The 22327-nt window shown below is 60.0% G+C and overlaps 1 protein-coding gene across 3 annotated transcripts; it reads right to left on the bottom strand.

The window, feature by feature from the left end:
• Window positions 1–1552: 1552 nt before the first annotated feature.
• KIRREL2 (kirre like nephrin family adhesion molecule 2) lies at window positions 1553–21476 on the bottom strand. Of its 3 annotated transcripts, none has more exons than XM_048828628.2 (15): window positions 20948–21476; window positions 13043–13192; window positions 12475–12624; window positions 12177–12334; window positions 11693–11843; window positions 11235–11340; window positions 10826–10974; window positions 10260–10387; window positions 9859–9985; window positions 9413–9513; window positions 8838–9036; window positions 8301–8411; window positions 7295–7407; window positions 6835–6918; window positions 1553–6456 (listed from the first exon to the last, which is right to left on the bottom strand). In XM_048828628.2, exons 1-15 carry the CDS (start codon window positions 21003–21005, stop codon window positions 6037–6039), a joined length of 2205 nt encoding a protein of 734 aa, XP_048684585.1. In that variant the 5' UTR covers window positions 21006–21476; the 3' UTR covers window positions 1553–6036. The 3 variants fall into 3 exon arrangements, with proteins under 3 accessions (XP_048684585.1, XP_074978895.1, XP_074978896.1); XM_075122794.1 differs by having other exon boundaries at window positions 7295–7404; XM_075122795.1 differs by lacking the exons at window positions 13043–13192; window positions 20948–21476 and having other exon boundaries at window positions 12537–12618.
• Between the last annotated feature and the right edge of the window lie 851 nt (window positions 21477–22327).

Below are 22327 nucleotides of genomic sequence, written 5' to 3'. Positions count from 1 at the left end.
ACCCTTCCTGGTGTTCACCAACGCCTCAGACACCGGGCTGGGTGCGGTGCTGATGCAAACTCATACTAAGGGGGAGAGACACCCCATTGTGTACCTGAGCAAGAAGCTGCTGCCCCGGGAGTAGCACTATGCAGCCATAGAGAAGGAACGCCTGGCCATGGTGTGGGCCCTTAAAAAGCTGAAGCTGTATCTATTTGGGTGGCACTTTACTGTGTACACTGACCATTCACCCCTGATGTGGCTGCACCAAATGAAAGGGGCTAATGCCAAGCTGCTGAGATAGGGCCTGCTCCTCCAGGGTTATGACATGAAGGTAGTGTGTGTGGGGGAGTGCCAATGTTATAGCCCATGCTTTATCATGGGGCCCTGAACTTCCCCAGGTCACTGGCTAAGTGACCCCGCTCAGTTCAGACTTGAAGGGGCAGAGATGTGACAAAGTGGGAGGATTTCTTGGTTTTTTCAATGGTTTGCATGCAGAGGGGGTGGAATGCAGTTTCCCTGGAGAATGAATACCCCAGCGACTGGTGACCGGGAGGCCCAGCTCAGGGAGTCACAGCCAGTTCTGGCCAGTGGGACAATGGCCTGCAGAGAGAGGACCCTGGTGACCTGACAAGCTGGTTCCAGCCATTGGGGTACAAAGGACAGAAGAGAGGAGAGGAGGCCCAGCTGACCCTGTTTACCTGGATAGAAGACAATGGACAGAGGTGGGACGTGGGGCTGGTGATATCAGATGCCCAGCTGGAAAGCGCAGGGTCTCAGGACTGGAGAGGGAAAGCAGGCAGAGCCCACCTGGATGCAGGGGAGACTTAGATGAGCTGTGCTGAGGGAGGCCAGGCCTGAGGCCCTGAGAGTTTCCTATGCTAGGTTCAGATGCTCAATAAACCCTCCTGTTTTATGCTGGCTGATAGTTGCTCCGGTCTAGAGAACAGGGGGCATTATTCCCTCTTGGAGTGGAGGCCCTGGGGGTCCAGAGTGAGTGGACTCCTTGCAGGGGCCCACAGCGAGAGACAGGTGTGCTAAGGCTCAAAGAGGTGCGGTTCCAAGAGGCAGAGGGGCTTAACCTCCAAGAGAGAGTGGACCCCCAAAAAGGGCTGTCTCAGTGAAGGGGGTTCCCCCCCATCGACCATACGGGGCCAAGAGTGGGCACGCCTGGGAGTCGTGACACCAGCTGGACGGGTTGGATAGGGGGGCAGGGAGGGGATGGGAACTGGGCTGGATGCGTCAGTTCTGGGGGGCAGGAAGGCGGTGGGTTTCTGACTGGATGGGTTGGTTCTGGGGGTCAGGGAGCTGGTGGGTTCCCAGCTGGGTGGGTCAGTTCTGGGGGTGCAGGGAGGCAGTGGAGTCCTGGCTGGAGGGGTCAGCTCTGGGGGGCAGGGAGCGTTTGGGTAACGGGCTGGGTGGGTCGGCTTTGGAGGGCAGGGTGGGTGTGGGTACCATGCTGTACGGGTTGTCTCTGGGAGGGCAGGAAGGGGGCAGGTGTTAGAGGGCTTATCCCTTCACCCTCCCATTCCCTGGTCCTTCTCTCATGAACAGAGAGCAACAATACCCGAAGTCCGAAGGTGCAAACAATTCAATGTTTATTGGGGTGAACTTCCAGCAAGCAATTATTCCAATTTCTTTCCTCAGTGTCCCCCTTCCCAGCTCTGATGCCTGTGTCCCTGTTCCCATTCCCCCACTTAGCAAAACATGATTCCAATTCCCCACCTTACTTCCTGATTGACTGCAGACCATATAGTAAAACTTGAGTTCTGGTTAGCTATACCTTAACCAATCATTTTACTGAAATTTAACTAAACCAATCCTAACATATTGTAACATGATTATTTAACCAATTATATCCCACCACCTTAATTAGTTTACACCCAGCAAAATTAATTATACAGCAGACAGAAATGATCACAGAACCAGACAGAGATTATACAGACAAACAATAGGAAAATGGGGACTACAGTGACAGAACAAACACAGAAGTGAGGATTTCACACCCCAGCTATTGAGAAATGAGTTTTTGCCAGACAGGATGCTATCAAACTACATTTTCTTTAAATCTTCTAGGCTCTTCCCTTTCTCTGGAGATGATAGATTAGATCATCTTTTTAACAGCCCGAAACTGCCTTATTTCAGTGTGACTGGTGAGGACGTGACCCTTCGCTTCCCAGCTTATGGCTGCCCCTGCTGTTTAGCCAAAGGCCTTAGCCTAAGAACAAAGTCTTAAACTATCACAGTGATGATTCTTGTTTTGTACCTCTATAACTAGTTAAGTGATAAGAATACACCTAAATTCTTAAAGTATAGGCCTTTGCAGACAGGCCTGAATATTTGTATCCTAACAGCAGGTACTGGGCTGGATGGGTCGACTCTAGGGGGCAGGGAGGGGCGGATTCTCAGTGGTGAACAGGTTAAGGACTATTTAGAAAAGCTGGACATGCACAAGTCTAGGGGTCCAGGTCAAATGCATCCAAGCCTGCTGAGGGGTTGACTCATGTGATTGCAGAGCCATTGGCCATTATCTTTGAAAATTCATGGTGATCGGGGGAGGTCCTGGATGATTGGAAAAAGGTGTATATATAGTGCCATTTTAAAAAAGGGAGGAAAGAGAACCCCGGGAACTAAAGCCTCACTTCAGTCCCCGGCAAAATCATGGAGCAGGACCTCAAGGAATCCATTTTGAAGCACTTGGAGGAGAGGAAGGTGATCAGGAACAGTCAACATGGATTCACCAAGGGCAAGTCGTGCCTGACCAACCTGATTGCCTTCTATGATGAGATAACTGGCTCTGTGGATATGGGGAAAGCAGTGGATGTGATATATCTTGACTTTAGCAAAGCTTTTGATACGGTCTCCCACAGTATTCTTGCCAGCAAGTAAAAGAAGTATGGATTGGATGAATGGACTATAAGGTGGATAGAAAGCTGGCTAGATCGTTGGGCTCAACGGGTAGTGATCAACGGCTCCATGTCTAGTTGGCAGCCGGTATCAAGCAGAGTGCCCCAGAGATTGGTCCTAGGACTGGTTTTGTTCAACATCGTTATCAATTATCTGGATGATGGGATTAATTGCACCCTCAGCAAGTTCACAGATAACACTAAGCTGGGGGGAGAGGTAGATATGCTGGAGGGTAGGGATAGGGTCCAGAGTGATCTAGACAAATTGGAGGATTGGGCCAAAAGAAATCTGATGGGGTTCAACAAGGACAAGTGCAGAGTCTTGCATTTAGGAAGGAAGAATCCCATGCACTGCTACAGGCTGGGGACCGACTGATTAAGCAGCAGTTCTGCAGAAAAGGACCTGGGGATTAAGTGGAGGAGAAGCTGGATATGAGTCAGCAGTGTGTCCTCGTTGCCAAGAAGGGCAACAGCATATTGGGCTGTATTAGTAGGAGCGTTGCCAGCAGATCAAGGAAAGTGATTATTCCCCTCTATTCGGCACTGGTGAGGCCACACCTGGAGTATTGCATCCAGTTTTGGTCCCCACACTGCAGGAGGATGTGGACAAATTGGAGAGAGTCCAGTGGAGGCACATGACTAACCAGGAGAGGCTGAGGGAACTGGAGTTATTTAGTCTGCAGAAGAGAAGAGTGAGGGGGGATTTGAGAGCAGCCTTCAACTACCTGAAGCGGGGGGTTCCAAAGAGGATGGAGCTCGGCTGTTCTCCGTGGTGGCAGGTGACAACAAGGAGCAATGGTCTCAAGTTGCAGTGGGGGAGGTCTAGGTTGGATATTAGGAAACACTATTTCACTAGGAGGGTGGTGAAGCACTGGAATGCGTTACCTAGAGAGGTGGTGGAATCTCCATCCTTAGAGGTTTTTAAGGCCTGGCTTGACAAAGCCCTGGCTGGGATGATTTAGTTGGGGATTGATCCTGCATTGAGCAGGGGATTGGACTAGATGACCTCCTGAGGTCTCTTCCAACCCTAATATTCTATGATTTTATGATTCCAGGTTGGATGGGTCAGGTCCAGGGGGTGGTTTCCTGGCTGGATATGTTGGCTCCAGGGGGCGGGGAGGGGGTGGGTACCGGGTTTGATGGGTCAACTCTGGGGGGCAGGTACCGGGTTGGATGGGTCAGCTCGAGGGGGCGGGTACTAGTCTGGATGGATCGGCTCTGGGGGGCAGGAACGGGATGCGTATTGGGCTGGATTGGTCGGCTCTGTGAGGCCAGGGAGTGGCGGGTACCAGCTGGATGGAGCAGGGAGGGAGGCGGGTACCGGGTTCGATAGGTCAACTCTGGGGGGCAGGGAGAGGGCAAGTACTGGGCTGAATGGGTCGGCTCTGGGGGGGCAGGAAGGGGCAGGTTCCAGGCTGGATGGGTTGGCTCTGTGGGGTGGGTGGTACCAGGCTGGATGGGTTAGATCTGTGGGGCAGGGAGGGGGCAGGTGGTGGTCAGATCTAGGGGGCCCGTCAGGCTGGTTCCCCAATAAAAGTCTCACGGCATCTTTCCATATGTTTTATTAAATATAAATTATTTCGGTGCTGCGCAATTGCAACAGGAGATTGACAGGTCAGTGGCGGGGCGGGGTTCACTCTGAGAACTCCCATCCCCCCTGGCGGGGACCCCAGTGCCTGGGCATGGCCGGGAAACGGGGTGTTTTTAATGGCAGGAAAAACCCAGGCCCCACCTGAATCGATTTGGCCCAGGCAGAGGCTGTCTATAACATCAACATTTCACCCCTGTGACCTGGCAATGGGGAATTAGAGCTGGTGCCCCTTGGAGGTGAGAGGTCCTGTGCCCCATTCCCTCCCCGCCAAGCCAGCCAGGCAGCTACCCTGGGACATGCCTGAGGTTGCATGCTCTGAGAGGGGGAAGCTGCCCTTAGCATCCCCATGGGCTCTTAGTTCCCAGCCCCACACCTCTGTGGGGCCCTTACCAGCCCCACCCCAGCAGAGGGTGGGTATGGGGTAATGTTCCCTCTAATTTTTGACAGGCTTAGTGCGCAAAAAATTTCTTCTGTGCAAATTTTTGTGCTTCTGGGCAAATTTTTGTGAGCGCAGTGTTTCGCTGTGTGCGTGGGGTTTCAGATCTGTGCGTGCGTGCACACGCGCACAGCTTAGAGGGAACAGTGGTGTGGGACAGAGGGCAGCAAACCCAGCTCCCGCATTGGTGGTGTGTGGGAGGGTGCTGCCAGCGGGTGGATTCACGCATACATCCACTGCCCCCCATGAGCCCCATTATCGGGCCCCACAGGAAAGCTGAGAGCTACCATTTTTACTGGGCCTGCAAAACCAGCAGGCAGGGCCTAGCACCAGCCGCCATCTTGGCCCGGTGGTCACCATCTTGCGTCCAGGCCTAGCTGATCCAGGGCCAGCGGCAGTGGGGGAAGCCACTCAGAAATCCAACATCCACTGGCTCCTCCCTCCACTAGTCTCTGTAGGAAGCTGATTGGGCCATCAGCCATTTTGTGCCCCTTTTAGTGGCCATTTTGTATCCATCTTGGCAGCCCTGGGCTAAGCAAACCGGCTGATTTCACCAAGTGAATGGGATCATCAGCCATTCTGAACCCATCTCAACATCCCAGGGATAAGCCTGACTTCTTCCCTAGCCAATGGGATTCATCGCCAGGCCCAACCAAAGAAGTAAGCTTGGCCATTGGCCATCTTGAACCCAACTCAATGGCCATTTTGAACCCATTTTCAATAGCCGTTAGTGTATCCAACATCATGACTTCTCCCCTATCCAGTGCAAATCCATCCTCAGGTCCAATGGAGGAAGTCAACAGGGCCGTCAACCGTTTTGAACCCCCCTCGTCAGCCATTCTGAACCCATGCCCTGATTCCTAACCCCAGCCAATAGCCACTCATCCTTGCCTCTAGGAGCAAAAGTCAATTGGGGAGACAGCCATTTTGAACCCAGTTTGTTAGCCATCTTGAACCCCCTTCCCCTAGCCGATGGCCACTCATCTCCACCTCCAGCAGCACAAGTCAGCTGGCCTATTGGCCATTTTGAGACAGTTGGCTAAGCCGGACCAACCCCCTCCCACAACAGGGATGGCCCTAGGCGTCTGTCCCCCAATGGCTTGATGTGTGTTGGGGAGGAAGAGTCACACGTGTGTCTGCATGCGCTGCTGGGCAGGCCGCCCGTAGTCCGACTGTTGCGAGAGGGAGGTATAGGAGAAGCGGGAGCCGCCCGACACCTTGCTGGCCTGGTCTGACTGTTCATAGCCACTCTCTGCCTTCTCGTAGGTGCTGGGCTTGACGTAGCTGGTGAAGGCCCGGGTGTAGGGGGCTGTGAGGTAGCCCCCCCCGTACACCCCATCCCGCGGGTAGTGGGGCTCGTAGGCTGTGCGGGAGCCGGGTGCCCCCAGAGTATAGCGGTGGCTGTAGGGCTGCCCTGAGGGGGGGAACATGGTGGCGTGGGACCCGGTGTAGAGGGTGCGCGGGGCTGGGGCATACTCCAAGAAACTGCCAGACAGGTGGGGTTCCTCATGAGCACGGACCTTGTAGTAACCGTTGGTAGGGTCCTGGGTGGGGGGAGTAGGAGAGAGACATCAATGAGCCAGAGGGGGGAGGGGAGAGTGGGGGGCTGCCCCTCAGAGTGGGGGAACTGCCCCAACTCCGACCGACACAGTGACGCTGCCTGAGTCTGCAGCGAGCCTGTGCCCCTTGCTGTTGGGGAGAGAGGAGCTGCTGTGTGCATCCCAATGAGGTGTGAATTCCCAGCCCGCCTAGCCGGGGGGGACCCCCAGCCCCATGCCAGCAGGGCACTCTATGTGGGGCAGGAGGGGGCCAGGGAAAGTGCAGGAGGGCCACTGTGCCTTTAAGAGAGGGGGAGGAGATACCATAGCATTGCCTCTTGGGGGAAAGGGGGTGGGGCCTGGGTCAGGGGCAGGGCCGCCAACCTTATTGTCCTGGCTGTCCTCTTCCTCCTCCAGGATCTCGCTGTGCTCTGTGTGCGAGGTGGCTGGGGACTCGCTGCTCGTGGCCTGTGGGGGTGGGGGGGAGGAGGGGGAGGGGCTGAGTCTCAGGGTAGGGGTATCCAGCCTTATCACCCCCCCGTCCCCCGCAGCCAGATCCCAGGGCTTCCCCCCGACAGGAACCAACTGAATCTGGATGCGTTGCCCAGCATGGCATTGTGGGGCGCCGGGCCGCAGGGAGCGGAGTGAGGGGCTCTGTAGGGGACGCTGTGCCATGCGAGCAGGAGGTTCGTCAGGGGGCCATGCCACGGGGCAGGGGCACAGTAGAGGGCACAGTACTGTGGGGACCATGGGGCTCCGTACAGGGCGCCGTGCTGCGGGGGCTCAGTAGGGGGCGCAGTGCCATGATGAGGGGGCTCAGTACAGGACACCATGCCATGCTCACCATGGGCTCCTTGACGTCCTCCTCTGTATCGCTGGGCCGGCTGGGGCTGCTGTCACTCGTGGTGATCTGCACCAGGACATCTGTCTTGGACAGCTTGGTGCCTCGTTTGGCTGCTGGACACAGACAGACCCAGGGGTGTGAACCTCTCTTGGGTCCCCAGCTCCCCTATGGGCCCCACCCACCACTGGCTCGAGGGGGGGAATTTGTGTGCCCCATTGGTGTGGTCCCCCCTCCCACCTCTGGGGCAGGGCAGCCGGGGAACAGCTGTATATAACACCGCACAGGGATGACTCCCCTGGTGCTAAGATGCAGCCACCTCTGGGGCGGGGCAGCTGGGGAACACCCCCACATAATGCTGCATGGGAACAGCTTGCCCAGCACTGAGATGCAGAAACTGCCACTGGAACTGAAGGAGTCACTCCATCGGTGGGTAGCACTAGAGGGCTGTTATCCTGCACCAGACACAGGAGGGAGAGGCTACACTTGGCCAGCGAGCTGTCCAGATCCAGTCACACACGTGTTAAAAGAGACATGCACCGGGGTTACCACATCAGTGCAGACGTGTCTGAGACACGTCATGGCTCCAGGTGCCCATGGGAATGACTCGTATGTTCATGTATTGGGGGCCTAGGCACATGTTAAAGGGGCTGCCCACATATGTAAGGGTATGTTTGTGTGACCTTTACATGGGACACATGTTTCATGCCTGTACAGATGTTCTCGGGAGCATGAAGCCTGTCCATGACACCACAAGACTGCTAACACCAACTCGCGTGGGTGCTTGTATCTAAACCAGCATGTCCATGTGTGTCCTCATGTGTCCCTATGCACAGAAGCACAGGTCTGTGTGGTACCATGTCGAGGTGTGTGTGGACCCACGTATTAGCCCAGGCCTGTTAACATCTGTTAGAAGTGTGTCTGCATGTGAAGGAGGAAAGGCCCATGTCAGCCTTTTGGGTGATCACATCTGTAAATGGGGAGGGGCGGAGCTAGCCAGTGACCTCACCTTTCCCGGGGCACCAGCGCAGGCAGCAGACAGACACGCCAACGGCCAAGACCAGCAGCAGGGTGGCAGCGGCTGCGGCTGAGGCCCCGATTATCATGATGGGCAGGACCTCTGTAAGGGAAAGAGCAGGTGAGAGCAGGCCCCTGCTGCTAAAGCACAAGGACAGCTCGCCCAATACTGAGATGCAGCCACCTCTGGGGAGTGGGGTTAACAGGAGAAAAGCTGCACATAACACCTCACAGGAATGACTCACCTAGCACTGAAATGCAGCCACCTCTGGGGCTGGGGAGCCAAGGAGCAGCAGCACATAATGCCTCATGGGGACAGTTCATCCAGTGATGCAGCCACCTCTGGAGTGGGGCATCTGGGTAAACTGTAGCCGGTTTGGTGTGGGAGGGTGGAGCAATTGGGTCAGGGGTTGGAACCCATGGGACCCACCCTGTCAGCATGGGGCTAAGTGGTGCCAGTCTGTGCAGCTGTTGCAGGGTTGCGTGTGGGCAGGGCCGGCTGGGCTATGGGCCAGGGGGCGGGGCTTACCCTGCCGGTGCAGTGTGACAGCCGCCGAGCGGGCCCCAAAGCGGTTCCAGGCCGTGCAGTTGTAGGGCAAGGCAAAGTCCTCCGTGCGCGTGGGCTGGATAAGCAGGGCCGAGAGCACCCCCCGCTCCGTAAGCGCCGTGTCCACTGTGAAGCGCTCCTCTGAGCCGCTGTCCAGCACCTGCTCGCCCCACGCCCACACCTGCCACGAGACCAAGACACAGGCCCTGTCAGCAGGGGGCAGGTTGGGGAGGGGTCAGTGGGGGATGGGCGGGGGACCGCAGCACTCACAATGCGATTTGCGGCAGGTTGGGGAGTTCAGGGGGTCAGTCAGGGGGCAGATGGGGGGGCAGTACTAATGATACGGTCGGGGCAGATTGGAGGGCCTGGGGCCATCAGCACTCAGAATGCATTTGGGGGCAGGTTGGGGAGCTGGGGGTGAGTTGGGGGGCAGGCAGAGGGCAGCACTGAATGCAGTCGAGGGCAGGTTGGTGGGCTGGGGGGGGTCAGCAGTCATGATGCATTCGGGGGCAGGTTGGGGGTCTGGGGGGTCAGTGAGGGCAGGGGACAGTACTCACAATGCGGTCAGGGGGGGGCGTGCTCCTCACTAGACACTCCAACCGTGCCTTGTCCCCGAGCGCTGTCTGTGGCCCAGACTCAGTGGTGATGATGGGGGGCCCTGCAATGGGGGAAGGTAGAATTAGGGGGAGCAGCACCTACTCATACCCCTCCCCCAGGACAGAGACCCCCCCCTCCCCAGACACCTTCCCCACACCCTACGAGAAACCCCATGGGGATGGGCCACCTGAGGCTCCACCCATGGAATGCTCAACCCGCAAGGTAATGTTCCGCTCAGGCAATGCCCCCTAGGATGCCCCGCCCCCAGGGAATGCCCAGTTCCCAGGCAAATCCCCCTAGGATGCCCCGCCCCCAGGGAATACCCTCCCCCCCAAGCAATGCCCACCCCCAGGCAATGCCCCCTAGGATGCCCCACCCCCAGGCAATGCCCCACCCCTGCCCTCACCGTTGACCGCCAGCGTCACCTCCTTGTCAGCCATGCCGATGCGTGGCACGATGGCCTTGCACACGTATGTGCCAGCGTCCTCCTGTGTCACAGCCTTTAGGTGCAGGGTGTTGCCATTGCTCAGCACCTGCAGCCACATGGCAGGGGTTAGAGCGGGGGGCCAAGATGCCTGGGTTCCAGCCCTGGCTGTGGGAGGGGAGTGGCTTCTAGTGGTTAGAGCAGTGGAGCTCGGAGCCAGGACTCCTGGGTTCAAACCCTGGCTCTGGAAGCGGAGGGGGTCTGGTGGTTAGAGCAGTGGGGCTGGGAGCCAGGACTCCTAGGTTCAATCCCTGGCCCTGGGAGGGGAGTGGATTCTAGCAGTTGGAGGCAGGAGCCAGGACTGCACCACGCAGGTCACTCACCACGCTGGATCCCTTCTTGGTCCAGGCCAGGGTGAGGGGCGGGTTCCCGGTCCAGGTGCAGGTGAAGGAGGCGTCAGCCCCGACATCCACGGTGAGGGGCTTGGGCTGGGAGACCAGGTGGGGCCCAACTGCAGGGGGAGGATCCAGTGAGTGCAGGGGTGGGGCTCTGGGGAGCTGGGGCATCTTCCCCACACTGCCAGCCCCACCCCCTATGGCTCCCTGCCAATACTGTACCCCTCTCCCGTACTTGCCCCCCTTCTATTGTCCTCCCACCGCCCAGTGCCCAGCCCCTGAAGCAACCACAGCCCGGCTCCCCAAGTGTGCCCTTCCCTCCATCCCCAGCCTGCTCCTCTCCTCTCCCCCACCCCCTGCACGGACAGCACCCAACACCCTTCCCCCCACACCCAACCCAAATCCTGTCCCCCAGCACCTATCCGCCACCTCCCCTGCAACCCCCCAGCGCCCATCCCCCCAAGTCACAGCCCCATCCCCCACTCGCAGTGCACATCCCCCCACTCCCACTCACAGCGCCCCTCCACCCCCTCACAGCGCCCCCCCCAACTCACAGTGCACATCCACCAGGGTACTGACGTTGGTGCTGCCCACGGCGTTGGCCACCTCGCAGGACACGGGCTGGGTGAAGAAGGAGTGATCCACCCTGGCCTCATAGCTGTGCCCGTTGGCCTCGGCGATGGCCACGCCGCCCTTTGCCCACCTGCCCCACAGCCGGTGTGTGGTCGGGGGGAGACGCAGAATTAGGGGGAGCCATCAGCTGGGGGCAGTACCGCCTGTTACCACCAGGGGGCCCAGATTCCCCTTTGCTCCCGGCAGGCAAGGCAGCGAGAGCCGGTGGGAGGGGACCTGCACGTCCCCACTGCAGCCACCAGAGGGCAGTGCAGCCCCGCCCCCACCCCTGGCTGGGCCCCCGGGGCCGCCCAGGGCGCCCGGTCGCCGGGGTCAGCCAGCGGCTCTTACCGGTAGCCGGTCACCTCGGGGTTGGCAGTGGCGGTGCAGAGGAAGCTGACCTTGGCCCCCTCCGCGACGGTCTGCGGCTGGACGGAGAGGATCACCGTGGGGGGGTCTGGAGGGGGGAAGGGGAAGACGGTCAGAGACATGCGACCAGCTCTGGGGTGGGGCTCACCTGCCCCCCGCCAAGTCCCCTCCCTGCCCCTCACAGCACAGTGCACCCTGCTTGGCCCCCCACTCCCTACAGCACGGTGCCCCCCACCAGACCCTCGCCTGCTCCCCACAGCACAGTGCCCCCGTTGAGCCTCCTGCCAGCCCCCGCAGCACAGTACCCCACACTGAGCCCCTTGCCTGGCCCCCCACAACATGGTGTCCCTGCCAGCTCCCCCGCAGCACGGTGCCCCATGCCAAGACCTGGCCCTGCCCCCCCACAGCGCAACACCCCCTCCCCCCAAGTCAGGACTCACACAGCACGTCGAGAGTGATGGAGGTCTGCTTGCCGGCAGGCGCGGCCGGGTTGGTGACGTGGCAGGTGTAGGCACTGCCCATGTCTTGGGTGCTGGGTGTGAGGAGCAGGGTGCTGAGGGCCGTTGCCCGCTTCCCATCCTCCATCAGGGCCTGTGGGGGCAGAGGTCAGGCCTCAGCTTGGGGCCCACTAGACCCATCTCCCAATGGGTCCGGGGGCTGGAGGGAGAATCACCCACCCCCCACTGGGCTGTCCTTTCATGCCATATCCCACCTCCCCTTTAATATCCTTCCCCCTGCCCCCCGACTGCCCCTTTAATAGCCTGTTTCCCACTGCACACCTGGACTGCCCCTTTAATTCCTTGCACCCCATACACCTCTGCCCCTTTAATACCCTGCCCCCACACCCCAAGCTGCCCCTTTAATAACTTGCCCGCACACATACCCTGTGTCTTCCCTTTAATGCCCTGCCCCTTGGCCCCTCACCTTGGCATAGAGGGCAGAGCCTTGCAGCTGCCCATCGCGGTACCAGCTGATCTCAGGGGCAGGCTTGGCGCCAGACACCTGGCAGGTCAGATTGTAGGGCACGCTGGCCTGGACCCGGACGATAGGGCCGTTCTGGATCACGGGGTCATTGGGCGGTACTGGGGGGGCAGATGGGAGACAGGGGGTCAGCGATGGGGTGGGAGTCCCCAGGGCGGTGCCCCAGCTGTGGGGAGAGAGGGCTCCAGTATTGTGAGCGTCCCCAGGGCGGTGCCCCAGCTGGGCAGGAGGGGACACTCACGGAGCACCGTGAGCTGGGCACGCTGGGAACGCAGTGCCGCCTGCGTAGCTTGGCACTCGTACATGGCGTCATCGCCCAGCTCAGCGGACTCGATCCTCAGGTTGTGCTGCCCGGCCGCTGGATCCCCGACGATGGAGTACCGGGCCCAGCCTGCGGGAGAGAGGGACAGACTGCAGGGATTGGCACAGCGCCCCCCAGGGACCCCTTGTCTCCCCCCCTGCAGCATCATGTCCCCAGGAATCCCCAGTCCCCCTCACAGCACAGCACCCCACAGGGGGACCGAGTCCCCCACTGCAGCACAGCACCCCTCTAGGAACCCCCAGTCCCGCCTCACAGCACAGCTCCCCTGGGCACCCCCAGTCCCCTCTCCTGCAGCACGGCGCTCCCCAGGGAGCCCCAGTTCCTCCCCCCCGCATCATGGCACCCTATGGGGGTCTCTTGGTCCCTTCCCCCCTGCAGAACAGTGCCCTCTGGGGACCCCCACTCTCCTCCCCTGCAGCACGGCACCCTGTGGTCCCTCCCAGCACAACGCCCCCTGCTGACCCTCCCCCTGCAGCCGTGTACATACCAGGCAGGTCTCGCTCTCCACCCAGTGCCAGGCCATCCTTGGTCCACTGCACCATACCCTGGTAGCCCACAACCACGCAAGCCAGCGTCACCGATTGCCCCGCCACGATCACCTGGTCCATGGGCTGCTGAAAGAAATACACCCCCCAGCCTGGTGGGAGGGGGGGGGGAAGCATTACCCACCCAGGTCACCAGATGGGGGCCCAGGGATTATGGAGGGGCCTGGGAGCCAGGACTCCTGGGTTCAATCTCAGCTTGGGGAGGGGAGTGGAGGGGAATTCATGAGGGAAGGCTCCCAACAGGAGCACAAGGTGGGGGCAGATTGGATGGGGAAGAGGGGCAACATGGGGAGCGCAGGCTGGGGGGGATGGGAGATCCTGTCAGCAGGGGAGGTGTGGGTAGCACAGTTTGGGGGGGTGGGGGATCCCGGCAGTGGGGGAGGGGGGCATGGGGACTGCAGGCTGGGGGGGATGGGAGATCCTGTCAGTGGGGGGATGGGGGGAATGGAGGCTGGGGGGGATGGGGGATCCAGGCAGCAGGTGACGGGGGGCATGGAGAGTGCATGATGGAGTTGGGTGGAGGATCCCAGCAGCAGGGGAGGGGGGCATGAGTAGCACAGTTGGGGGGAATGGGGGATCCTGTCAGCAGGGGAGGGGGGCATGGGGAACAGAGGCTGGGGGTGAGGGGGGATCCCATCAGCAGGGGAGGGGATCGTGGGGAGCGCAGGATGGGGGGATGGGTGATCCTGGCAGCAGGGGAGGGGGTGTGGGGAGCGCAGGCCGGGAGGGATGGGGGATCTAGGCAGCAGGGGAGGGAGCGTGGGGAACAGAGACTGGGGGGGATGGGGGATCCCAGCAGCTGGAGAGGGGGGCATGGGGAGTGCATGATGGAGGTGGGTGGAGGATCCCAGCAGCAGGGGAGGGGGGCATGAGTAGCACAGTTGGGGGGAATGGGGGATCCTGTCAGCAGGGGAGGGGGGCATGGGGGTTTCAAGCAGCGGGGAGGAGGGAGCTGGGGAGGGATAGCTCAGTGAAGGGAGTGAGGCAGGGAGACAGAAGGGGCAGGCAGAGAGGGGTGCATGGAAGGGCAGCTGCTGTGGCTGCCGGCGGGGCAGGAAATGGGGTCTGGGACCTTTCCCCTGTAGTGGGTGCCAGCTGTGATCTGGACCCAGGGCAGGGGCCTGGCTGGCTGCGGGGGGGCTGGTCCACCTGGACTGCCCCCCCCCCCGAGAATTCCATAGGGGAGAGAGGGGGTTATGGGGTCTCTGCCAACCTCCCTGCCCTGGGCACCTTAAACAGGGTTGTAAGGGCATTGTGGTACCAATCCCCACGGAGCTGGCCCAGCCTTTCTGTAGGGCTGGAAGGCTGGTTGGGGGGGGTGTAGGTGTTAGGGCCCAAATGATGCTAGGGCTGGGAACAGGAGTCAGAGACCCCCGCAATGTACTCAGGGCTATCTGCCCCCCACAAGGTGGGGGTAGATTGGATGGTGAAGTGCCCCTCTCCCCTGGGCCCCCCAGCTCCACCCCCCACAGACACACTCTCCCCCAGGGTCCCCCCAGCCCTTCCCCAGGGACTGTTCCCTAGCCCAACCCCACAGATACCCACTCCCCCAGCAACCCCGAACTGTCCACCCCATCCCACTATAGATACCAGGGTTGTCCTTAGGATTGATGGGGCCCTATGCAGTATTATTAAACTGGTGCCCCTATGCCCAACTTGGGGCACAGCCACCACCCCCACTCACAGACCCCCAGAAGAAACACCTCCCCCACCAATTGCTGACACACACCGAGCTTCCTACACAGCTGTGGCAGCCTGGGCCCCCCTCAGGGCAGTGGAGTCACAGTTCCCTGCCCCGTACCCTCTCCCTCGTGCAGCATGCGCCGTGCTGGTGCATTCGGCTCTGTGAATATGGCCCCTGCCTAAGGAGACTGCAGCCCGTGCTGGGTGTGCGGGAGCCAACCTGCTCTTACCTGCTGTGCAGGTGATGCCCCAAATTTTCGGGTGCCCTACGCAGCCGCATGTGCCTAAGGACAGCCCTGATAGATACACCTTCCCCCCACCCAATTCTGCCCCCCAGTTGCCCTGTGGACTCTTCCCCACTGCCCCATTCCCCCTAGGCCTTGCCCGAGACACCCGCACCAGCCTTCTGTGCCCCAGCCCCGGTACCCCTGGGACAGGAACTGCTCCATTTCTTCGGGAAAGGAGCCCAGAGGCTGAAGGGTGAAAGATCCTTTCTGCGTCGCTGAGATTCCTTGGCTCTGATCTCCTGGCTAAACCCTTCTTAATTCCAATCCAATAACACCGCCCTTTGTCCCGATTGTTTCCAAGTTTACCCAATAAACCAGGATCTGAATAAGGGGATAATCCTCTGAGGAGGGTCAGGAGGGGCTGGGGGTGGGATGGCAGAGCTGGAGGGAGGAGAGAACAAAGCAGAGGGAGATGCACATATGCCAGGCTTTCTGTAGCACAGAGGATCCAGGAGTCCCAGCTCTAACCCATTACACCCCACTGCCCGGGCCAGAACCCAGAAGTCCTGGCTCTCAGCCCCCGCTGCTCCAACCCACTAGACACCACTCCCTCCCGCAGAGCCAGGGATAGAACCCAGGTGTCCGGGCGCACAGCTGGTTTCCAGGAGCAGGCAGGGAAGAATGATGGGGAAGAGTGATGGAGTCATGACCCTCCACAGAATTAGGAGGGGGGATGATGTCCTGGTTAATTTCCAGCCCCCCTTCTTAATTTCACCCTTTGACTTGTTTTGGCTTCACTGATACTGAATCCTCTCCCTCCCCCCCCACCCCCACTAATTAGATTGTGGCTCTGAAATTTCAGGGAGAGTTAATGGGATTTCTGGGGTGGGGGGGAGATGCATGAGGGATTCCCCCCATGCACAGTGTCAGGTGACGGACACCAGCCACGGAGCAGGGAAAGATGGGCACTACATTCTCACCCACTTGCAATGCCCAGCGGGTTGGGGGGCTGGGCTGGTAGTGTGTTGGTGATCGGGGGAAGACAGAGGGGGTTATGTATGCACACACACAGATGTGACACACACACACACGGAGACACACACACAGCTGTGACAGATACATGCACACACATAGGGCTCGACACACACACACAGAGCTGAGACAGACACACAGATCTGCATACACAGGGCTCTCTCTCTCTCTCACACACACACACAGGGCTCTGATACCCATACACACACTGCTCACTGACACACCTAGCTTTGGCTTGATACACAAACACACCTCTCTCCTCTGTAGCCAGTGACACTGACCCCCTCCCCATCACACGCTGACTAAGACACACTCCGTGACATTGCCAGATTTACAGAAACACAAGGGATCATGCACACCCTGACCCACATTCACCCCTCCTGACACCCCCACACAGGCTCACCCCTTCCCCCGCACGGCATGGACACAGCCACGCACAGACTCACACTGGTGCTGGGGTCACACACACACACTCTAGGGATGACCCGGACTCACCCCCAGGCTCCCGAGAACATTCACACCCTGTGACGCAGATCCACGGCAACAGCCACAGCACTTCAGGCTGATGCCCACAGCCTGGCACACCCGCCCACCAGCGCTCAGCTCACCGGGCTAGCCCCGTGCCCCCACTCCCGGCCTGTGGAGAGCAGATACATCATGGCACTTCATGGAGCCCCCCATGGGGGGGAAGACCCCTGCTACAGCACCCCGCTCTTCTACCAGAGCTGGGGAGAGAACCCAGGAGTCCTGGCTCCCAGCCCCCCCGCTCTAACCACCAGACCCCACTCCTCTCCCAGAGACAGGGATAGAACCCAGGAGTCCTCACTAGAACCCACTCTTGACCCACAGCTGAAAATAGGGGGAATGATTCCCAGGAGTTAGAGCAAGAGGGGGGCTGGGAGTCAGGACACCTGGGTTCTGTCCTGGCTTGGGGATGGGAGGATGTCTAGTGCTTAGAGCCAGGGGGGAAGGGGAGGGCTGAGAGTCAGGATGCCTGGGTTCTCTCGCCATCCCTCCTTCCCCACTTGTCAGTTCTCCCACCCCCTGCACTCAGAGATACTCAGCTGCATTTCCACACTCAGCAGCAAATCCCATTGGAAGCTGCACAGAGGCCTCAGATTCCTGCCCCCTAATAGGCGTGAAATCTCGGCCCATTGTGTGCCTGGCTCTGGGGATGCAGCGCAGTTCCAGCAAATAGCTCTGTGCAGAATGTGGGACCCTGCTGATCCCAGCCTGGCCGGGCCCCCTGCCCCCCAGTAACCCCCACCCTATGCAGAAGGGGGGACAGAATGGGGGAAAGGGCCAGCAGAAAACGCTGAGCCTCCCAGGATGGAAATAGCCAGAGGCAGGGTGGGTGAGTGGTTAGAGCACGGGACAGCGAGTCAGGAATCACAGACTCCACCACGTGAGCTCAGGGGGCTGGGAGCCAGGACTCCTGGGTTCTCTCTCTGGCTCTGCCCCATACTGCTGCCCAGGTGATCTTGGACAAGTCCTGTTGCTTCTCTATGCCTCAGTTTCCCCCATCTACATAAAGGGGATAATGAGAGTGACAGACAGAGGGGGCAGCTCCAGGAGGCTGTCCAATTCCCCACCCGCCTGAGCCACCCATTAGCTCCAGGGCCAGTATCTTTTCTGTCGTGGGACAGGGAGGGGTGGATGAGGTGTGCAAGGGCAGTGGAGGGCCAGGCAAACCAAGGCCAGGCTGTGGGGGCCTGTGGGGTCAATGTAGGGCCCACACAAAGCCAGTGTTGTTGTGCTGGGAGTGGCAGTGGGAGGGTGCGGGGCAGGGAGGAAAGCAGGGGGCCCCACCCTGGGACAGGCAGCTTGTGAGAGTGGGAGCTGCCAGGACCCACAATGGACCCCTTTGTGCCAGGGCTCATTCAGCGCCCATCCCCCCTCCTCCATGCAGCCACCCCAATGCCTGCTGTCTTGGCAGCCCAGAGCAGGGCTGGCCACTCTCCCTCTTGCCAGCCTGGCCCTCTGGCCCCACAGCCTGCGCCCACTCTCCACCGGCCTGCACCCCCCACCTCCGCCAGCCTGGCCCCCCACCTCCGCCAGCCTGGCATCTCCACCGGCCTGGCCCCCCACTTCCTGTGACCCCCCAGTCCCCCAGCCAGCAACCCTCCACCTATGCTGGCCTGGCTCCCCATGGTCTGCACCTCCCCCACCTCCGCCAGCCTGATCCCTCAACCCCCCAGCCTGCGCCCCCCCTACATCTGCTGGCCTGGCTCCCCATGGCCTGGGCCCCCGCTCCACCTCTGCTGACCTGGCCCCCGCCTCCATCCTCCCAACTGCCCAAAACACAGCCCAGCATTGCCACCACCACAGCACAGCACAGCCCACTGGCTAAAGGGGGGCAGCAGGAGAGAGAGAGAAAGTGGGGGGAGCACAGGGCGGGATATAGGGAAAGATAAATGGATGGGTGTTCGTGTGTATGCAGATGGATGGATAGACAAACAAACCCTGCACCTTCTCTCTCCACTGCCTCTCCCCCTTTTACTGTGTGTGTGTGGGGGAGTCTTGCAGCTGCACAGGGCCACCCCACTGGCATGAAAAAACCCCGCCGGGCGCCCCATGGCAGCAGGTGGGGGGCACATGCCCCACCTGCCCCCCAGCCAGCCTGGCAATGAGCAGAACACCCCCTGGCAGGTTTGCCAGCACCGGCTGGCACCAGCTCGGCCCCCAGAAATTAGGTCACTTCCAAACAGCCAACAGATGTTAATTTTGTGTGTGTGTCTGCAAAGCCGGCCCCTCCCCCATGCCCAGAGGAAAGGCAACCCCCCCAGACAGGGATTAGAACCCAGGAGTCCTGGCTCCCAGCCACCCCACCCCTCCCCTCCTAGAGCTGGGGAAAGAACCCAAGAGTCCTGGCTCCCAGCCCCACTGCTGTAACCTACTAGACCGACTGCTTTCCGAGGATGGAACCCAGGCGTCCTGATCCTTACAGGAAGTATCACCAGAGAGTGGGTTAGTTACTGAGCCCGCCAGGCCAGACCATCAGGGCCTCTGGGTTTGACATCCTGGGCAGCAGGGAAGCAGGGAGCAGCAGGTACCAGGGTCCGTGGGTCTGATCTGGGGCAGGGGCAGATATGGGGCTGGATGGGCCATGGAGAGCTGCTACAGAACAGTTACAGTCCCCTCTCCTGACCCCTCCCACCAACCCATCTCAAGCAGCCTTGGAAACCCCCCCACAAGCACCCTCCCGATTTCCCCCACAAGCACCTAGGGCCCTATCCCTCCCCCATCAGACCCTGATCCCCCCATCCCCATAACCCCCCCAATTTCCCCCACAAGCACCCGCACCCCCATCCCTCCCCTGTCAGACCCCAATGCCCTCCAGCCCCATAACCCCCCTGATTTCCCCCACTAGAACCTGTGCCCCCATCCCTCCCCATCAGACCCTGATCCCTCCATCCCTGTAATCCCCTGATTTCCCCCACCAGCACCTGAGCCCCCATCCCTCCCCTGTTAGACCCTGATGCCCCCCAGCCCCATAACCCCCTGATTTCCCCCACAAGCACCTGTGCCCCATCTCTCCCCTCTCAGACCCCAATGCCCCCCGAGTCCCATAACCCCCCCCCCCGATTTCCCCCACAAGCACCTGGGCCCCCATCCCTCCCCTGTCAGACCCCAAACCCACTCCTCTAGGCCCCCACCCAGCCCCTCTGAGCAGAGTGGATGGAAAACGATGCCCTAAGGCAAAGACACTCCCTACTGCATCCACCCCCCCACCCCCACCCCCGCACACACACCCAGACACCCTGCTCCGAACCTCTCAGGATTCATTAGTGTTTCTGTAAAGGGAATTCATAGCTGGGGGGCCCAGCGGCCTGACCAGGCGTGTAAGTGTAAGCTCAGCTCAGCTCCCCTGACACCTCCAGAAACCCCACCCCCCGCCACACAGACACACCTTGGGGGAGACTAGCACCCAGCCGTGCCTGGGCACCCCCGCACCTGCCCCAGGACAGGTCTGCTCCTTTTTCTGTCAGTGCAGGAGGAAAGGCACATTGGGACACTGACAGACACATTGGAACAGGCGGGGGCGGGGGGAAATGGAGTTGAGATTTTGCTCTCCCCCATCCCTCTCTGTATCCCTGCCAGAGCGTAGGATGGCTCACAATGCTCTGGGCCTCCAGAAGGGGAAATTGAGGCAGATTTAGCAATGGAACCCAGAAGTCCTGGCTCTCAGCCCTTCCCCTCCAACCACTGGTCCCCACTGCCCTCCCAGAGCTGGGACAGAACCCAGAAATCACCTCCCCTGGAAGTCTGTAGGGGATGATGCCGGAAATTGCAGACTCGCAGGACTCATCTAGTTCTTTCCCTGGAGCGCCCCATGGGATGGAGGAGAGGCTGGGGGACAGTTCCCCACTGCCTGCTCCCCTTCTCCCCCCCATGGGGGCTATATCACAGCACCCCACTATGGGTGCTCATTGGGGCTCCTTCCCAGTAAGATCCTGAAGGGGCTTAGTGCATTTACTTAGTGCACTCCCCCCACACACACACACGCTCACACACCCAGACACATACGTATCCCCCCCAACACACAGTTTGGCACCATCATCCTGAATGGCAAAGGCCAGAGGAGTTTGCTCAAGGTCAGGATGCCAGTAGTAGAGGTGAGGAGAGAACCCAGAAGTCCTGGCTCCCAGCCCCCCTCCCTCCCCCCCCCATAATCCATTGCATCCCACTCCCCTCCCAGAGCCAGGGAAAGAACTCAGGAGTCCTGGCTCCCAGCCCCCCACTGTAGCCAGTGGTGTGTTTGCAGAGTCCTGGGAAGAAAGGCTAAGAAGACCCCTCCAAAACCAGCCATTGCTCAGCCCACTTCGGGGATAGTGAGGGATAGGCCCAGGAGGACTCAACTGATCCCCACCCCACAAGCCCAGATCCCCACCCCCCAGCTCCTACCTATGTGAGCGAGGCAGCTCAGGGCCAGGATGCAGGGGAGCAGGGCTGACATCTCCATGCTGGGTTGGGGAGCCCCTTGGGGATCCAGCTCCAGGTTCCGGTCCGCTGCTGGCACTGGGACAGGGATCGATAAATCCACACTGCAGCTCTGCTCTGGATTCCTCTACACGCACCGGGGGAGGGTGGTGGTCAGGACTCCTGAGTTCTATCCCAACTCAGGGAGGTCTAGTGGTTAGAGTGTGCAGAAGCTGGGAGCCAGGACTCCTGGGTTCTATCTCGAGCTCTGGGAGAGGACGGGGGTCTAGTCGTTGGGGGAGCTGGGAGCCAGGACTCCTAGGTTCTATTCCCAGCTCTGGGAGGGGAGGGGATTGGGGTCCAGTGGTTAGAGCGGGGGCTGGGAGTCAGGACTCCTGGGTTCTATCCCTTGCTCTGGGAGAGGGGACTAGTAGTTGAGGGGGCTGGGAGCTAGGACTCCTGGGTTCTCTCTCGATCCCGAGGACCCACTCTGCACAGCCAGGCTGATGATGCTCTGGAGTCCTTCAGCTCTGGGGATAGCGACTCATTGAGGCCAGCAGCAGGAAGGCCCCGCCCAGGGTAGGCGCTGATTGGTGGAGCAGGCGCTCTCATTAATAAAAAAGATCACACACACGGGGACTGGGTCATCTGCAGCTGAGTGGCGGGGTGGGGTGAGCCCCTCATCCCAGACAGAGGGTGCTCCCCACGGCATGAGAAGGGCATTAGGGGATATGGGGTGTGTGTAGGTAGGTAGGTAGGTGTGTTACACAACACAATGCACACATGCATGGATCAAGCCAGCTCACAAGAACAGTAAAGGGGAAAGTGGGCACACAACACGTGCACCTCCACAACCCCAGCAGGGGTGTGACCCTGTGTGTGTGCAGTGAGGGTTGTGTTAGTGCAGCAGTGTTGCTGTGCATAGCGGGATGTGTGTGAGTTGCAGATTCATTATGTGTGCACATGCTGGGTGTCTGTGTGTCTCTGCGCTGTGCCCATGTGTTGCAGTAGGTGTGTGCACTGTGTGCTGTTTTTGTGTGCAGTGTGAGCACAACTGGAGCTGGTTGCTCCCCCACCCCTGGCAGGGAGGCCTAAGAATAGGGACTGGGAATCCCGGGGGACAGCCACTGCACAACAACCTGACGCAACCCCCGGCTTCCTGCCAGCTCCTCACCAGGCACAGCCTGCTTGGCTGGCTCCTCAGCCCCAGCCCCCAAATGCCCGGCCCAGCTGGCTCCCTCTCCCTGGCCTGCTCCCCCTCCTTGGTTCCACCGTCTTTCTCTGGTTGCCCCTGTTCTTTCTTGGTCTTTCCCAGCTGCTAGCCCTCATGCCACCTCTCTCTGCCTGGTAGCACCCACTGACAGA

Source organism: Caretta caretta, chromosome 24 (assembly GCF_965140235.1).
Source record: "Caretta caretta isolate rCarCar2 chromosome 24, rCarCar1.hap1, whole genome shotgun sequence".
Classification (NCBI taxonomy): Eukaryota; Metazoa; Chordata; order Testudines; family Cheloniidae; genus Caretta; species Caretta caretta.
Note: the sequence above shows the minus strand (reverse complement) of the source record. Positions and strands in the feature narration are given on the sequence as shown.

Excerpts from the sequence above, each read along its gene's own strand:
- KIRREL2 (XM_048828628.2), bottom strand. The coding sequence starts at position 21,005 with ATGGAGATGTCAGCCCTGCTCCCCTGCATCCTGGCCCTGAGCTGCCTC. Across the intron at positions 9,514-9,858 it reads GGTGACGCTGGCGGTCAACG|GGCCCCCCATCATCACCACT; the intron begins GTGAGGGCAGGG and ends CCCCCATTGCAG. Across the intron at positions 6,919-7,294 it reads AGGACGTCAAGGAGCCCATG|GCCACGAGCAGCGAGTCCCC; the intron begins GTGAGCATGGCA and ends CCACCCCCACAG.